The sequence below is a fragment of the Mustela erminea genome, chromosome 12, assembly GCF_009829155.1.
Source record: "Mustela erminea isolate mMusErm1 chromosome 12, mMusErm1.Pri, whole genome shotgun sequence".
Lineage (NCBI taxonomy): Eukaryota > Metazoa > Chordata > Mammalia > Carnivora > Mustelidae > Mustela > Mustela erminea.
The window spans coordinates 70,754,553-70,768,847 of record NC_045625.1 but is presented as its reverse complement, the minus strand read 5'-3'; the positions used below and the strand labels follow the sequence as shown (position 1 = coordinate 70,768,847).

Below are 14,295 nucleotides of genomic sequence, written 5' to 3'. Positions count from 1 at the left end.
GAAGAGGGGCAGAGGGAGAGGGAGAAGCGTACTCCCCGCTGAGCAGGGTCCCTCCCCCCCAGATGTGCGGCTCATTCCAGGACCCAGGGATCATGACCTGAGCTGGAAGCAGATACTTAAGCACTGGGCCATGGTAGTGCCCCCCAAACATCTTTTTTTTAATTGAGGGTGATCCAAGTGCCAGGGAACTATTCCAAACCCTTTATATACATCCCATGAGAATGGTACTTTTAGGGGGTGCCTGGGTGGCTCAGAGGGTTAAGCCTCTGCCTTCAGCTCAGGTCATGATCTCAGGGTCCTGGAATAGAGTCCCGCATCTGGCTTTCTGCTCAGCAGGGAGTCTGCTTCCCACCCCACCTCTGCCTGCCTCTCTGCCTACTTGTGATCTCTCTGTTAAATAAATAAAATCTTTAAAAAAAAAAAAAAAGAATGGTACTTTTATCTCTATTTTACCAAAGAGGACCCTGGGGTACACAGAGGGTAAGCCCCTCATTCACTGTTACCCCAGTAGTGGGATATGAGGCTGGGTTCATACCCAGGCAGGCTGGCTGCTGAGCTCAGACCTGTGGCAATTAAAATATGCTGCCTCTTATTACACCATCCGTGACTACTGCGTATGTGCCTCTGTGTGTTTGCAGAAACTCTCTGCAAAGCCTGCATTATTTAAAGTTAATTTTTTCTCAGCCATTTCAGCACTGAATACAGCAGAAGGGAGGCAGCAGCGGAAGAAGTGCTCAGGGCTCCAGGTATACGTCTAGTTCAGTAAGTACAAGGGCAGTAAGGACGCTGTTCAGTTAAAGAGGGTGCCGCACAGGTGAGAGCAGGCAGCCTCATCCTAGTTTATAGGGGCGGAGAGGGAAGACTTCCTGAAGGAAGTGATGTTTCAGCTAAAACAGGGGGATGAGCAGGAGCTGGGGCCATGTGGGGGATGGAAGGAGCAGGATGGGTGGCAGAGAAAGGGACTAACCCCTGAGGTCCTGAGTATGGCCAGGACACGTCCTGAAATTTTTCTACAAAAGCCTCACTGTTTCTAGCTGTCACACACCAAGCTGGTCGACCTGATGCCCCGCTGGCCAAGGTGACATGGCTGGGCCACAGTACCAAACGCCACATATTCATTCTTTTCTCCAACCAGGAGCTGCCCAGGCCCGAAAAGACACTGTTTTAAAGCCATGGTTTCATGCAGGCACACCCTAGAAATAAAGTTACTTCAGGGGTGCCTGCAGTAAAGCTGAAGAGAACAGCCCGACAGACCAAAAGAAGCATGCTTTATTGAATTTACAATGCAGAAAATATTTGTAGCTCCTTAGACATTTGTATTGCTATAAAAATTATATTTTATGGTATAATTATTAATGGTTTGAAGAGAAATAAACAGTATAAACGAAATATGGCTGATACTATGAAAATGTAAACCATGTAAATCAAAATCACGAAACAATTATTCTATACTCAGAGGCCTACTTAATATATACATATGAAATTTCTTACACACATATACAATAAAAGCCCACAAAAGCCTTCACTCTGAAGCTGATCACTGTACAAATATGAAAATAAATATTTATCTTTTAACCTCAATTTTATCTTCAGCAAGAGGGTTGTGTGACTTGAGTTTATGCAAATCACATTTGGTATTAAATAATCAAATGTCACATATGTCATATAAAGCAGCAAGTGGAAAATATAAATTATGAAAATGCATGAGGCTAAAAGTTAACAGTGAAAAATGTCTCCTTATCCAACATTCTTTTCCATGATGAAATTAAAATATTACCCAGTGTGTCAGGATACATTAAAAAAAAAAAAAGGAGCAGTGTATAATAGTGATTTTAAAAGCCCTCAAAGGAAAAACTGAGTCAAGATAAATTAGTTGCACAAGACTATATGAATGTCCCACATTAATTCTAGGCTAAAAACATTATTTTTTAATCAGAAATACACTTTGAAAACACCTTCCTGAAATGAAATGTTGGTGATAATGATGATTTCCCACAAATGCAGCTGAAAGAGCTTCTAAGTAGCTTTTCTTTAAAGAAGATTACTCACCAGAGCTCTATGTCTCTGATTTGGATTTTGCTGCCAAAATATTTATCCAGGTTTGACTAAAGATGAGTGCTTTGTCTATCAAAGGCACCTATATAATCTCCATCCCAAGTCAATTTGGGTGTACTAGCCATACAAACCAGACACAAAAGCCAAAGCAAGACGTGGATATACTCTACATACAAACCCTCAGACAAATACAGAGAGACACTCTGAGGGGAAATAAAGGCAACACAGTAACAACTATACTCACAGAGTTTTGTGCAACTGCACCAAACACCTGAACAACTGTCCCATATGTCAACACACAGAACCTTTCTAAGCCAGGTTCCAAAGATGCCGCAGAGGCAACCAGCAGTGGCAAAACGTGCATCTCACGAAGGCACAGAAATAACACCTCCCCCACAGCTCAGTTTGACACTATTCGACCAGCGAGGCGCTCTTTCTGGTCAAAAATGTAAACTTGGTGCGACCTAAGCCATTGAACAGAAATGCATGGTAGAGTCGCCAGGGATAGATCAAACTTTGCCATCAAAATACCTAGATGTCAATAGAGAGAAGGCAAGCATTTGCACTTGAGGATGTTGTGGCTCTTTATAATCTTGGTGTATAACATATCTGGTCAGTTTTCACTTAAAAGAAAATGAAGCTGGGGAATTAAAGATTTGATCATAAAAACCATAAACAGGGGAAAAACTGCTCCATGGAATTGTTTTAATTCAACAAAAAGGAATGTTATTAGCTTATGTAATATAATAAATAAGTTTTTAAGGTATTTCCGGAAGACCACTTGGAAGCTGGAACTATATGAACCAAGGTAAGTTCAAACCTCTAGTTGGGGATAACTTAATTGGTTCAAGGCCACTGAGAAACAAAAGCCAAAAACAAAAAACCAGGCTTTTCTAGAGTCAGGTGTTGACTCCTTCAGCTGTTAGAGACCTTTCAGTGGGGAAATCTGGGAGGCACTGCAGATTCTAGAAGGAGAGCAAGACCCAACACATTGTTGGTGAGGAGGAGTCACTAGTCACATTAAATAAAAGACTGTGATTTCCCATTCCTAAGGACAGTACCTCTTGTGAAGAGATGAGTTTCCAAAACTATACATAACATTTTTTTCACTGTTCATTATTTTAGGTAGTAAATGCTGGCCATGACAGAGTTCAGAGATTTGTACCATATTAGGGATTATGCTTGTAAATCATGGGAAGGTCTGAAACAATCATGCACATTTTCCTTGGGCAAAATGTTAAAAGTGGTAGTATGTTTTTTTTTTTTAATGAGATATAATTCACGTCTCATAAACTTCCCCCTTTTAACAATTCAGTGTTATTTCATGTATTTACCAAGTTAGCAGCCATTATAAAAGTATATATTCCAGAACATTCTCATTCTCCAAATAAACCACATCCCCATTAGCGGTCACTCCAGCTCCTGTCTTTCCCTAGCCATGGCCATGACTGGCTGGTATATATTTTTAAGTGAAGAATGACAGCTTTCCTGGGCATTGTACTTTTACCAGTATGTGGCCTCCTATGATTTTCATTAGAATTTTTAACATGAAACTTGAACCGCAGACTTTGTGGAGATGTCAGTACCTTTTTTTTTTTTTCTTTTTGTCACACGAACATTTTTTCCTCTGTATATAAAAATAGATTTTTCTGTCTCCACTGAAGCCTACAACATTATTTTTTCTCAATTAAATTCTGTTATTTCAGAAATGAGAAAAATCAATGCCCCAATATTTAAAAAGTCCGACTAACCAGAGTCCTTATTAACTGTGTGTCATCGTGGTCTCCTTCCCACTCCTTACAGTGCACAGAATCCAAGAGGCCAAGGCTTGCAAAGCCAAGCTGCTTATTTTGCAGGTGAGGAAATAGGTTTATCGTGGGCTGCTGACACATCTGAGACCACAGACAGCAAAGCTAGGATGATCATCCCCTTTTACTAGTATTCTAGTAACAGATACTTGGAAAAAAAAATGTTGTTTTAGGTTATCTACAAAGTCAGCTACCACGTGGATCTACATCAGGAAGTTTCTTCTACAGCTTTGATCTGAGCATATGATTTTTTTAACCATTTTTTTACATGTCCTCTTTTGCGACTCTTTAAGGACAAGACAAGTACCTTCAACCATGGGGCCCAAATCATTCACTGAAACATAGCAAAGAGCCAGGCCTCCAGAAGGATCTCAGAGCACAGTTCCGAGGCCCACACTGTCAGCTTCCACCTGGCCATGTCTGGAGGACGCACGCCTCTGTGAGAAGCAAACATGTCACAGACACCCAGGACTCTGGGCCTGACCTGACAGGCCAAGGATGTTTGGGATTTAACTACTACAACAGTTCTTCATCTGCGCTGACTTTCTGGAACTGGTCCCGGTCAGATTGGTAATGGATTTGCTGTCATCTTCATCGGTCCTTTTTTTCACTTCCCTGCGGGAAAGGGGCAGGAGAGAGAGGGAGAGAGAGAGATAGAGAGAGAGAGAATGCATTACTGAGGTACAAAACTAAACCACAAATGGTTCTGTAGAAATAAAAACAAGACGGCTGAGCACTTGCTGTATGTCATCCAGACACCATTCTTGCGAGGACCATGTGAATTTGTTGGGCCTCATTTTATATGTGCAGAAACAAAGGCAAAGAAAAAAAGGTGAAGCAAGTTCCCTTAGGTCACGTGGCTGGAGAAGCCACAGAGCCGGGCCTGGAACCACGCCTGAACTCTGAGCACCAGGCCATGATCACGCATGCACGAGGCAGGCACACACGAGACACACATGCACAATAACACACACATGTGCACACACACACACACACACACACCCTACTACTGCTCTCTCCTGTGGTCTCACATGCTTTACAGTCTGTCGCACGCACAGCTCACTCCTTAGCACTCTGGAACCTGGCTTCCATCGCCGACTAGTACTTGCTGACCTTAACAAGAGCAATGATGACTTCAAGACCACTCTTTAATTATACAGGATCATGGAGATAATGATGAATGCTTAAAATCCAGGGAAAAAAATCTTCCTTCCACCTCTTCCTAACTTTCCTTTAGAATTAAGAGCTAGAGGCTACAATGACAAAAGATCTTCACTTTCACAAGTGAAAACCTCCTAGGGATAGTATCTTTCCAAGTGTGTTCCCAGGGATGCCTGTGAAACATGCAGACCCTGAATGGCACTCCTGACTCTGACAGCGCATCCCCAGGAGGCCCCCAAACAATCCTTCCTTCCCCATCAAGCCTGGGGAGCTCCCACTATGGGCTGTCCCTTCACAATACTGGCTCTGTGACTGCTTATATCAATAGAATGCAGGGGAAATGGTGGGCTGGGACTCCAAGCCAAGCATTAATAAGGCCTAGCTGCTCTCAGTTGCCAGGGTCCTCAATGGAGAGGGCCAGCAGAGTGGCCAGAAGGACAAGGACCCTGGTGGCAGACACCCAGCCTCAGCTTTACCCCCATGGCCGCCTGACCGCAAATGCATGAGACACCCCAAGCAAGAACCTTCCAAGTAGAGGAACCTTCCATCTGAGATCTAGCCAATTCTGATAATTTCAAGAAACTAAAAAGTGGTAGTTGTTTCAGGCAACCACGTTTTGGTTTATTACAGAGCAGCAGATAACTGAACCTACTAAAAACATGCATATTCCTAGTACAACAACACTGTTCAATCAAAGTATAATGCAATCCACATGTACCTTAAAGTTTTTTAGCAGCCATATTAAAAAAATGTAAAAAGAAACAGGTAAATTTAATTTTATTAATATATTTTAACTCAGTATAGCAAATATATTATCATTCTATCATTTTATCAGTGAAAATAATAATGAAGTATTTTATGATTTTATACTGTCTTCAAAGTCTAGTGCATACTCAGTACCTACAGCACATCTCAATTTGGGTTCGCCACATTCAGGTGGCCCATGGAGGCCAAACTGGTCAGCAGGACTCTAGAATGTGCTGATATGTGCTAACTTTTGAAAACCTCTATACTATGAGTTGGAAAGAAGGTATCTCAGGAGAAGGAGAAAAAAAAAGGGAGGAATTAATTCTTGCTGAAGGCCAGCTAATAAATGCTATACTATATGTTTTCACATTTTTCTTTTTTTTTTTAGATTTTTTTTTTTTAAAGATTTTATTTATTTGTCAGACAGAGATCACAAGTAGACGGAGAGGCAGGCAGAGAGAGAGAGAGAGAGAGAGAAGCAGGCTCCCTGCTGAGCAGAGAGGCCGATGCGGGACTCGATCCCAGGACCCTGAGATCATGACCTGAGCCGAAGGCAGTGGCTTAACCCACTGAGCCACCCAGGCGCCCCTCACATTTTTCTTATTTAATGCACATAAACAATCACACAACACAAACAAACATGCAACCCTGACAGGTGACAGGGTAGTAGTATTATCCTCACTTCACAGACGAGGAAACAAAGACCCAGGAGAAGAAGGAAGGTACATGATCCAACCTAGAACACCCCATAAGACTCGTTCCAGACTCCTGACTTCCAGAACTGAAACGTAATACACGTGCGTTGCTGAAGCAATAACACTTGTGGGAATTTGTTACAGCAACAACAGAGAACTCATACAACTTCCAACTGCATCATCTCGGACATTTGGTCATTCAACAAATGCTCAATTTATGCCAAACGCTGGGACCCTCTATTAGTGAGCGCTGAAGGAGAGAAGGCTAAACAAATCATTCCCAGGTCCCGAGACAGCTGCTAAAACACAAGCACGGTACACCAGTCGTACTGGTCTGCGGGGAAGGAAAGCGTTGTAGAGATGGGGCTGCGTGGACACTTTGACACAGGAGGGACCTCTTGAAAGAACAGGAATTGACCTTCGCTTAATGAGGAAAGGAGATTCTAGGTGCAAGGAACAGCATGCATAAAGGCAACGAGACATAAAGAGCTTGGCCATAAGTGGAATTAAGTTTTCTGTGTCTACAGATTATCATTCCTTTGGGAAGTAAGTTAAGAAATGCAACCAGAAAGGTGGGTGAGGCCAGGCTGTGAGGGTTTGCACATGTTGGATACAGTCACGCCTCTGGAATTTCCTCTAGGTGGTGGGTGGGGATGTGGTTATGGAATTTTAAAAAGAGGTGGAGGTAAAAAATACAGAAATTAGAGAAGTCGAGCTAGAGACAGTTCTAGAAGCCCCGGGGATAGACGACATTAGGCAGAGAGAGAGTAAAGAAGAAGAGAATGTGGAATGCAATCCTGAGATTGCTGACAGGGAAGCAACAAGCTGATACGCTAGAGTGGTGGTAACAAGTCCCAATGTTGCCACTTAGTAGCTGTGTCACTTTGAGCAGGCTGATTAAGCATTCTAGTCCTCCACTTTTTTTATCTGTGCAATGGGTATACTAATCATAGCGCCTTCACGAGACAACTCACATCTCTCCCTTCTAGGTGGTCCAAAAGCCTCTACCAGCTACAATCATCTGATTGTCTGGTCAAATGTTTTCTCTCTCTCTCTCTCTCTCTCTTTTGTGCCCCCTTCTCATTACACTGCATGGCCTGCAAATATTCATTTCCTTGATACTGCTAATGAACCATGTATGGGGCCTCCACAGGCTGAGAGCTCACAATAATGCAGACATTTTACTGAACCTGAAAGCAAGTATTAGGGAGGAAAAATATGTACCCACATGGTCCATCTGGCCTTTGGTTTCTCTAATCCACCATAAGTACAGACATATCCTTCCCACTTCAAGGAAATCAGATATTTCAAACACCTACAATAGGCGTAAGCCTGGGAAAACTACACTTTCTCACCAAAACTACCATATGCTTGGCAAGTGCATGTAAGGTGACTCTGTCTCATTGGCAGATTTCCTCCCAACGGGCTGTTTCTGGGCTGAATGGAAATATCAGCCTGAGCACTTCTTGTTTTGTTTTTTTTTTTTTCTTTCAAATATCAGACCATTGATCAATTAAACACTTTGGAACTTGAATCTACTGCAAAATGTACAAAGCTTGTGGTTCTGATGCTGGCAAGCTCACTTGCCAATGGACAATGATTGCAATAAATGTCCTGTCAGCGAGGAAACTGCATTTCTAGGAAACACTTTTCTTGGGATTGAGAGGTTTCCAGAAAAAAGCAACACTAGTAGTTCAGGGTGTTAACCAAACATTCATGGCCTCCCCTCAAAACAGAATTCTGTTTCAGACAGTGCAAATCCATAAACTCGTCTAGCTCACGTTTTATGACATGAGACAGCATGAAAGCGGCCTGATGGTAATTGTCTTGCAAGATCTAAATTGAGAACATAACATATTTACATTATACGTAACTTTCTAAAGGATGTAAAACCTTTTTTTTGGATGATTTTATTTATTTATTTGAGAGAGAGAGAGAGCATGAACAGTGGGGAGAGGGAGAAGCAGACTCCCCGCTAAGAAGGGAACTCCATGTGGGACTCGATCCCAGGACTCTTGGATCATGACCTGAGCTGAAGGCAGACCCTCAACGGACTGAGCCACCCAGGTGCCTCAGGATGTAAAACTTTAAAAACGATAATTTCACCTGTGGCAACTCTACCATTTCCATGTAAGACTTAGGCACTTTAATAAGCAAATCTGAAGGCAGGATATAAAGCAAATTAAAATTTTTAAATACTTGCTTTATTTATAATTTTCATATTTAACACATTGCTAACATAACAAAACCAGGGAACTCACACCAGGCCATAATGCAACAACAACAATAAAATAACTCCCTGCTGAGTGATTCCCAAGGACGGACCTCGTGATCAAAAGGCCTCTGTGCACAGGTGTGCTGGATAAGGAAGCCCAAGGCTGTGTGGCGGCAGCAGAGAAAGCATAGGCAGCTCACAGCCTGGCCCACCTTTACGATACAATAAAGAGCATGGATTCAGCACTCTGGGTGTGACCTGGCAATCTGGAGTCACTTTAACTGTAATATGATCCTGCAAGATAATTAATTCAGCACAAAGTAGCGACTGGTATTCCGTGGCATACCGGCGGTTCTGTGTAGAACCACAGACTGGCAGAATCAGAGAGGACCTTGGGGGTCACTTCTCCAGCCCCCTCCCTCATTTTACAGACTAGAGATGCCGAGAGGGGGGAAGGACTCGTCCGACTCCACAGCTGTTTGAGGGGAGATTTAAGACCATACTTTGAACCTCCTGCACCGTGGTCCTCCATTAAGCGGGGCCGGAGGCAACAGCCTGGCAGGAGGCCTGTGCACAGCATCCTTCTCTGCTGGGCTGACCAACAGGTCAGCACCCCGCTGCCAAAGCTAGGGGCCCCATCCCTGCCCGCTGCGGTTCAGCTTTGGGCCCAGCGAAGCTTTACAGACCTGCAGGTCCTCCCCAAAACCCCCTAGCCCAGCAAGCAGAGCACTTCCACCCAGGAATCCCCGGGTATGTTGTAGCGAAGCGCCAGCACGAACACCTGAGAAAGGACCAACACCTACCAGTTCAGCAGTGAGTCCACTGTCAGTGCATCTCACCCAGTCTCCCCACCTCCGCCCCCACCACCTCTACTGAATGAGCCTTCCCTGGTCAAAATGGCCAGCAGCCCCTTCTCACCCACAGGTACATGGAATCCATTATTTCACCCAGCTTAGTTTACCTGGGCTCTTGTTTGACAAATGTGGTATGAGCCCATGATTCTCCTACTAATCACAGGCAGAAAACCATGTCATTCCCTTGAATCTACACATGCTTAAGTGTGTGCTTTTCTTCCACCCGATCTAGGTCACACTCAGAGTTAGCACTGTCTTTGCTTCACACAAAGATGATTTCCAGCATGGTGTGGGCAGGTGGCTCTCTCTCAGATTGATATCAAAGGAAATAATGTTCAGACTCAGTTCGAGCCCAAGGTATCTGCCAAGGCCTGCCACAGACTAATGTCAAGCAGACCATTTAAACTCCTGGGGCCCACTTCCTGATTTTCTCAAGTGAGGGCAAGAATCTTGCCCAAGGCCCCAGTCTAAGCAGCTGGTAAGCATTTTAAACACCGAATCATCAATAGAAAAGCAGCATTGGAACACTGCGATGTATTTTACTTGTCACTGAATAGGAGCAGAAGAAGCCATCTACCATACTAAAGCTAAGATTCTTATAAAATTTCACATATGATCAGAAAAAAACCTACACACTCCAAATTATGGCTTCACTTCATCAGTAATTAAAGATCACTGGCCTGATTTTGTTCATGCTCATTTTCTTTTCTTTTTTTTTTTCCTTTCTTTTTTCTTTTGGATATTTAATCTCTTCAGGCCAGTAAAGAATCATCTTTTCAATTGTGGCAGAAAACCAGGCAGAAGACATAAATTTAAAAGATAATGTTGTTATTTCTTAAAATTCAAATTTACTCCAAGGATTAAAAAACACTCACATTTATATCCAAGTTCCTCAAGGATGTAATTTTCATTCTAATCTAAATCCCAAAATGTTATTTATTATTAACACCACTGACTGAGCTTAATAATTACCTGAGTAATTATTTTAATAAAGTGCTTCCAACTGGCATGACACACAATTTGCTTTGTTGAGTTGCTTTTTTTCTCCTTTATCCCAGAAAATGTCATAATAGGTAGTTAATTTCATAATAGTCTCTTGTGTTTAAAATCTGGTTCCTGGAAATGATTCATACAAGTCAACTATTAGCTTTGTGGTGACATTTTGCAGAAATGTCAGCAACACCTCAGATGCACCTGCTTTGTTTGGCAGTAAAGGTACTTTGCCAGCGTTCACAGTGAATAAGCAGCACTACCAGTTTTTCTAAAATCCATGTTCAATTGTTTCTCTAACCACCAATGAAATACGAGACAGTGTTTTCCAATGTATATTCACATTACGGTCCAGAAATTGGGCATATGTACCAACTACGTGAAAATACAATCCTGCGTTCAGTTTTCCAAATATAAGACAACATTTTACCGAGCAAGATGGAGAACAGCTTCCACTATATTCGAGCCATCTTTGGCACTGGTTTCACAGAATAATGCCCCATAGGTCTGTAGAAAAGAAAGAAACACAATTAAATGAAGCCTTTACTTAAGGCTCCTGGAATTTTAGCTTTTGAAACCAACAAATAAAATAAACATATTCTCCTGTTGAGTATTCTAATGGCTAAGAAATAGGATTCATGGTTTTGATACTTTAAAAATAGTGAATTTGGGTCTAGTTATTCCAGACACAACAGCTCCGAGTCAGGGGACTTTTTATTTTGCCTTAAAAGCAAGCACAATAGGGGCGCCTGGGTGGCTCAGTGGGTTAAGCCGCTGCCTTCGGCTCAGGTCATGATCTCAGGGTCCTGGGATCGAGTCCCGCATCGGGCTCTCTGCTCAGCGGGGAGCCTGCTTCCCTCTCTCTCTCTCTGCCTGCCTCTCCGACTACTTGTGATTTCTCTCTGTCAAATAAATAAATAAAATCTTTAAAAAAAAAAAAAAAAAGCAAGCACAATACACCATTTCATGTTTTATTCTCCACAGTCCTACCAGTTGCTACAAATGTTCTCTATCGGATAATCTGAGAGAGGTAAAAATGGTAGCTTAAGGTAACCACTCACAAGTTAAATGTCCATCAAAAGTAGGTCTCCTTTGGGCCGGCAGCTAACTCGCATCCCTTCACACTATCATCTTTGCCTTCAAGATTCGGCAACCTCCATGTTGTTAAACCCAATGGACGCTGTCTAGGGCTCTGTTTTTCTATCTCCCAGAGGTTATGGATATGACCACTGATCACATCACTCTCCTGCTTCACACCTTTCAGTGTTTCCCATTCCTCTTCAAGTAACGCTCAGATGCTTCCCCATGGCTGACAAGGCCTCGTGTCCAGGTAGTCCCGGCCCAACTCCTAGCTTTACCCGCCACCCTCTTCCCTCGCCCTCAACGCTCTGGTTACTCTAATCTTCCCTCTCTTTCTCCAATGTTCCAAATTCCCCCTCACCTCACAATCTTTGCACCTGCTGTTCCCATTACCTGGGTTATGCCCATCAACCCCCTTTTCCAGGCTGACTCCTACCTACTTTTTGAATTTTTCCATAATCCTCCCCAGAAATCAAGATTCAGTGTTGTCTAAGCCTGGCATGTCTCTGTCAGGTCTTGCTATTAGGAAGCCTCACAGCCCTCTGTGTTTTCTCTGTACTGCACTTGCCACAATTGTAATTGATAAAGTTGTTTTTGTGCATCTTTGCCTGGAGACAATGTCCTTTCAGGAAGGAGAATTGCAGGGGCCTTGGGCCTGGGTGTAGGTGACACAATTCTGTGTGGGATAAGGGGAGGATGTCATGGCTGCTCTGGAGCATGGAGAGAGAGAACAAAAGGAGGGGGTAAGAGTCCACAGTGAGACATTTCCCCATGAGCCTGGGGAAAATCTATGAAAATTCCACAGAAAATCTATAAAAATTCTACAATGAATGTGAATGAATTTCTAGTGGTAATGCATAGCGCTGTTTCCAAGTTTAATGGCTAGGATGCTATGGGGTGACATGCAGGGTCTCTCCGAGGCTACGGGAGGGTAGGGGTCACAAGATGCGTAAGTGAGCAAACCTTGGGAACTCTGAAATCGTGAGGAAGGGATAAACCTGGCATGTGGTGGAGGATCACATGCTCTCTAAGGGGGCTTGTGGGACAAAGAGGCACGTGGATTACACACATTGCCCGCGTATCCACCAGAAATGAACTACATGAAGACATGGACTGTCTGTTGTGTGCTCCAGTCTTTCTTCCACACATAATCAAGTACATACGGTTAAACACGTTGAATGAATCTCTTCTGTGCTTCGCTGCCTAGCTCTGATGTTTAGCATGTTTGGTTCATAGTTTTAAAACTTAAAACAAGAAAGATTTTCCAACTTAAAACAGTGGCACTGACCCTTGTTTTTACAGTCCACGGGCCATACTACAGCGCAGGCTGTCCATGGGCTGAAGCAGAGCACAGAGGCAGCCGTATCAAATCCGACTGCAACGGCTTGGACTTAGCCACCCGCAGGTGCCTCTGATGCCATGTTTGGGAAAGACAGGTCCTACGGGGGTCCTGGAGCAGCCTCACACACTGGTAATAATGGGAGAATAAATGCTGCCCCTAGTAATAAACTGGATCGAAATGAGCCTCATGTTCTATACAAGCGCACAACCAAAAATAATTTTAGACTATTCAACTAAGCACAAATCTTAGAGAAAAAAAAAAAAAAAAAAAAGAACTTTCCAAATTCTCTTCCAGCCAGGTAACACACTGCCCTTTGGCACAGTAGCCTTCTGGAACTAAACCATGTTTTCTAAACAGGACACCCATTATTTTTCCTTGACGTGGATTCCAGAACTAGGAGGAGTCCAGGAACTGGCCGAGGGTGAGGAGGAAGGCAGGACACTTCTGGTTCCTTTGTCAACGTTCTTCAATGGGGAAAATTGCCCAAGTGATCATTTTACCTCCATGAGAGGTTTAATCCTTGGTACAATTACTTACATTCATTAAAGTGCGTGTGGCGAGGGTGGGAGTCGGGAGGGCACCTGGGTGGCATAGTCAGTTAAGTGTCTGCCTTTGCTCAGGTCCTGGGATCAAGCCCTATGTCAGGCTCCCCATTCAGTGGTGAGCCTGTTTCTCCCTCTCCCTCTGGCCCTCCACTCCCCACCCCTGCTCATGCTCATGCTTGCTCTTTCTCTCTCTCTCAAATAAATAAATTTAAAAAAATAAAATAAAAATAAAAAAATAAAGGGCAGGGGGACACTGGGAGTTCTGCCTGGATCAGAAGGCCAGTAGTCCCATTGGAATGGGTGAAGGGATGTCAAAGAACCTTGTTAAGTGAACGTAGATGGGAGTGAAGGGTCGCCAACTGCAAAGCTCTGTTCCAATAGCCCCATTTCACCCTTACCATGGCCAGTTTTTCTCCCAAGTATCCTGGGACACACTTCTGTTCCTCTGCTGCAGCAGCATCATGGAGGTCAGCCTTGTTTCCTACCAACATGATAGGAACACTCTCCTGGGTTGCATCCTGCCAGGGGAAAAAATGCTGTGTGTTCATCAAACACTGAATGAGTTCCACTGACAACAGCAGCTTCCACTCTCCAAATGCCCCGTGGGTTCTGCATGACCTGGAGGTCATACCTTCCAGCCTCAAAATCTCTCTACAGAGAGCCAAACTTCTTCCCATCACCAAGCGAAATCACTGAAATTCTGAGAGGTTAAACAAGAATTTGCAAACCAGGGCCTCGGTGCAAACGCTCCCCAACACCCCTGCCACCATACAAACAAATATGAACTACAGCGGCATGACCAC

The 14,295-nt window shown here is 43.5% G+C and overlaps 1 protein-coding gene across 6 annotated transcripts in view; it reads right to left on the bottom strand.

Annotated features, from left to right (window-relative positions):
* Positions 1 to 2,254: 2,254 nt before the first annotated feature.
* Positions 2,255 to 14,295, bottom strand: part of LOC116570487 (ras and EF-hand domain-containing protein) — a 73,804-nt gene continuing 61,763 nt past the window's right edge. For 4 of the 6 annotated variants that reach the window (XM_032307676.1, XM_032307673.1, XM_032307675.1 and 1 more), the window contains 3 exons: positions 13,891 to 14,010; positions 10,956 to 11,032; positions 3,376 to 4,478 (listed from right to left, as the gene is read on the bottom strand). In XM_032307676.1, coding sequence (XP_032163567.1) covers positions 4,373 to 4,478; positions 10,956 to 11,032; positions 13,891 to 14,010 — 303 coding nt within the window. In that variant the 3' untranslated portion in view covers positions 3,376 to 4,372. Of the gene's footprint in view, positions 4,479 to 10,530; positions 10,652 to 10,955; positions 11,033 to 13,890; positions 14,011 to 14,295 lie in introns of those variants that run through there. The other 2 variants (XM_032307672.1, XM_032307674.1) reach the window with 2 other exon arrangements.